At 41.8% G+C, this 3,467-nt stretch overlaps 1 protein-coding gene and 1 long non-coding RNA gene across 2 annotated transcripts; one reads left to right on the top strand and one right to left on the bottom strand.

Moving 5' to 3' along the window:
* On the top strand, nucleotides 255–1,414 carry LOC110270434. The gene is made up of 2 exons (XR_002359959.1): nucleotides 255–915; nucleotides 1,092–1,414. It is a non-coding gene; the product is annotated as an uncharacterized LOC110270434 (long non-coding RNA).
* Nucleotides 1,436–3,467, bottom strand: LOC107631700 (protein-tyrosine-phosphatase MKP1; the record flags this gene model as incomplete). The annotated part of the gene is given in 1 exon segment (XM_016335225.2): nucleotides 1,436–3,467. A coding segment is annotated over 1 exon segment (1,810 nt), but the record flags the coding sequence as incomplete, so codon positions are not given.

Here is a 3,467-nt window from a genome sequence, read left to right as displayed (position 1 = left end):
ATATATATATATATATTAGAAGTCTTCATATAGTATGAAAATTAGAAGTCTTCATATATATGTTTAGCATATACTTGGCAATTGGTATGGTAGATTATCTGTCACTAAAGTGTGAACTGCATCGTATTTGTATATGGATATGGATAGTCAAAAGTCAAAACCACTAATAAGTTGTAAATAGCCATGATTTTCACAAAATTGTCTTATCCATGGCACGTGTTGTGACTATAAAAATGAAAACCAGGTATTAGTCAAGGCTCGTCTATGCAGGCAATGCAGGTCACTATCACCTTCTCCATGTTGCTATGATGAATGAAATTGCTCTAATCAGTAATCCTAATTTCATGAAAAAGTTTTAAGTTGTTTTGCTTGCATTTACATCTTATAAAAACTAGTCTAGTAATATACTTAATGCCTAACAAAGAATTTCATTGCAGTGAATTCATTATGACCTGGTGATGGTGGATTGGTGGTAAACCCTTCCATTCCTCAGCCTCAGAAGTACCACGATTTCGCTGACAAACGCACTTTCTTCGGTATTATTTTTATTTTCTACAATTCAACTTCACACCAACTTAATAAATTGAATGTCACCTTAACTAACTATATGGCCTGTTCAAATTTGCATCATGCATTGTCATACCTCTAATGGCTTATTTGTTGCCTCCAACCTACACTCATTCATCGTTTTGGCTCTTGGCTTCAGGTTTGGAATTCTGATGTAATAGTACAATCAATACTCGTTTACAAATATCATCTTCCAATTTTAATCTTTTGCATGATTTTATCCTCTAGCTATGGCTCAAGAGAGCACGGACAGGGCATATTGTGAGTGGTCACACGCTTATGCACTTGTCTGCTGCAATGGTTCCTGTCATCACAACATTCATGCTTGCAAAGAGGAGGCCTTTGCATGTATGTAACACTCAAATCCTTCATGTATAATGTTCAACGAATTTGAATTATGTATTGTACTTCCTTCTTTGATTGCTAAATATCTGATATGATCATCATTTTCATCATCTGAATTGCTATTTGCTAATTAATATTGAGTATAATAATTTGATTAATATGGCTGTGGCCATATGCAGGCAAAATCTGTTTAACGCATGCAGCATTTCCTGGACGATGTGGAGCGAAGCCATATTTTCTCTCTTGCAGAACTATAGCAACTAATAAAAGTTCATAGTAACATATTTATTAATGGAACCAATAAGTAAAGGATGATGCTAACATCCATGATAATGTAAATTATAACTGTTGCTTTGTTTCCTTCTTGTTGCCAAGATGACTTTTGCACCAATTTTTTATTATTTAGTGATTTATGGATTGATAGCTAGCTAGCCTCAACCACCTAAACCAGCAATGCATTTCATACTCATATGGTAGCTGGACCTAAATGAAGAAAAAAAAATGGCAGAAAAGGAGAAAAATAGAGTTCAATAATATTCACTTAAATTTAATGATGATTGTTATGTACTTTGAGCCTTCAGGTGCTATATTATTCCTCATCCTACACTACACCTTGCAACATTCAAATTCAAACAACCCCAGAGCAAATTCACCTCCAAAAATAGAACATTTGGACTACACAAAACTCAAACTCAACTATTGTAATCAATCAAGTTAACTTAATCTTAAATCTCAAGGATAGCCATTATTTACATGAAGCAGGATCAGCTTGCTTGCAATCAACATCCTTTAACAAGTTATCATCCAATTCCGGCAAAGAAAATGACTTTGATCTTACATGAATCTTGCTCCTGTGAGGATGGGGTGACTCGGTGACTGAAGAAGGTAGCAACATGCGAGGTGGTGGATTACTACCTCTGCGCTCTGCAATGGAGGGTATAGACCCTTTCAATGGCAAAAAGAAGGTGGACCCTCCGGATGTTTGATCAGCCAAAAACACATCACCCTTCTTGTGAAACAGAGAGGAACTGTCCAATACAGAAGCATCTTTGGCATAAATAGTTTCGGTTGAATCCATGCTAGAAGTAGAAGGTGATGGCTGCTGAGAAGACAAATTTGTTGAGGAAGGTGAAAATGTAAATGAACTTGCATAATCAGAACTGGAGGGCGAGAGCGTTGGTGACTTGGAACTGCTGCTCGTGAAACAAGGAAGATAATCTGATGATGTTGGCAATGATGAATCCACATCCGTAATGGGAACAAAATGATCCAACACTTCAACATAACCTTTTTCCCTGCCTGAGCAATCATTGGGATCAACATTAACAGCAAAATCTTCCATGACAAGAGCAGCTTCTTCATTAGTAGAGTTCCTTTTGGATGAAGTGAACAATCCTTTGATGAAACCGCTGGCGAGTTTCCGGCGCAGTCTCCCCCAACCGCTTTCTCTGGCTGGAAGGCAGGTCTCTGAGCCTGCATTAGACACAGAGAAAGGTGGAACAACCCCACCAGCAAGTGCCTTTTGGAAAATCTCATAATCCAAATCATATTCATCAAGCTTCCTAGGACGAACAGCTTCCAAGCTTGTGTCCTCCTTCTCCTGCTGGTCACAATCAGCAGAGGCAAGAGCAATCCAAAACTCCGGTGGCTCGTCATACTCATGGATGGTAAGAACAGGAGCCGTAGCCCTCTCATAGCGAACAACCTGAGATGCGGCGCCTCTTGCATTAGAAGACATAACCGAATTGCAGTTGTTGCCTGTCCAAACATAAATAGCAGAAGGAACATGCACAATGAAAGCACCACGAGAATCAAGGGCCTGTGCAGAGGGGTGGTTGACAATCTTAGGAACCAAATGAAGAGGATCATAAGGTGAATGAGGAGCCATTCTATACATCCGAAGAATGGAATTAGGACTAGCGGGAGTAGCATGTACCCGTTTCTGACACTGCAATAACTGACACGCAAAACCCATGTTAGGATTGGTCACACCCCTCGCATTCTTCACGTACTGAAACGCATCCTCGAAGCTCTGCCCTTCCCTCCACATCAGATACGCGATCACCAGAGAGGTCGATCTCGAAACCCCTTGGCAGCAGTGAACCAACACGCGCCCGCCTTGCTCCCTAACCTCCTCAAAGTAATCGAAAACATCGTACAGGATGCTGGTGATGTCTTCTGTGGGACTGTCCTGCAACCACAGAGTCTTGTAAACAAAATCGCGCTTGAAATATTCAGGGCAAACGAAGCCAACACAGTTGAGCACGTGAGTGATGCCGTTCTGCCTCAGCAGCTCATGGTTCTTGGCCACCGTGTCACTCCCGAGGTACACGTGCTCCGCAATCCGAGAACACTCTTTGTCGTAGAAGGCCAGCTTCTCCCTCTTCAACTGGAACTCCGATGATGACCCCACCACAGACACAGACCCTCTTGGAGTCTCCGGGAGTGGCCACACGCCGAGATCGTCAGATCCGGCGCTCGGCCACTCCTCCGCGCCGCGCCTTCTGATGGCCAGAGGCTGAAGCGGCGGCAGCAGCGATCTCGGCTTGTTTCCC

The sequence above is a fragment of the Arachis ipaensis genome, chromosome B03 (assembly GCF_000816755.2).
Source record: "Arachis ipaensis cultivar K30076 chromosome B03, Araip1.1, whole genome shotgun sequence".
Lineage (NCBI taxonomy): Eukaryota > Viridiplantae > Streptophyta > Magnoliopsida > Fabales > Fabaceae > Arachis > Arachis ipaensis.
The sequence above is the reverse complement of the archived record's forward strand: the minus strand, read 5'-3'. Positions and strand labels throughout refer to the sequence as shown.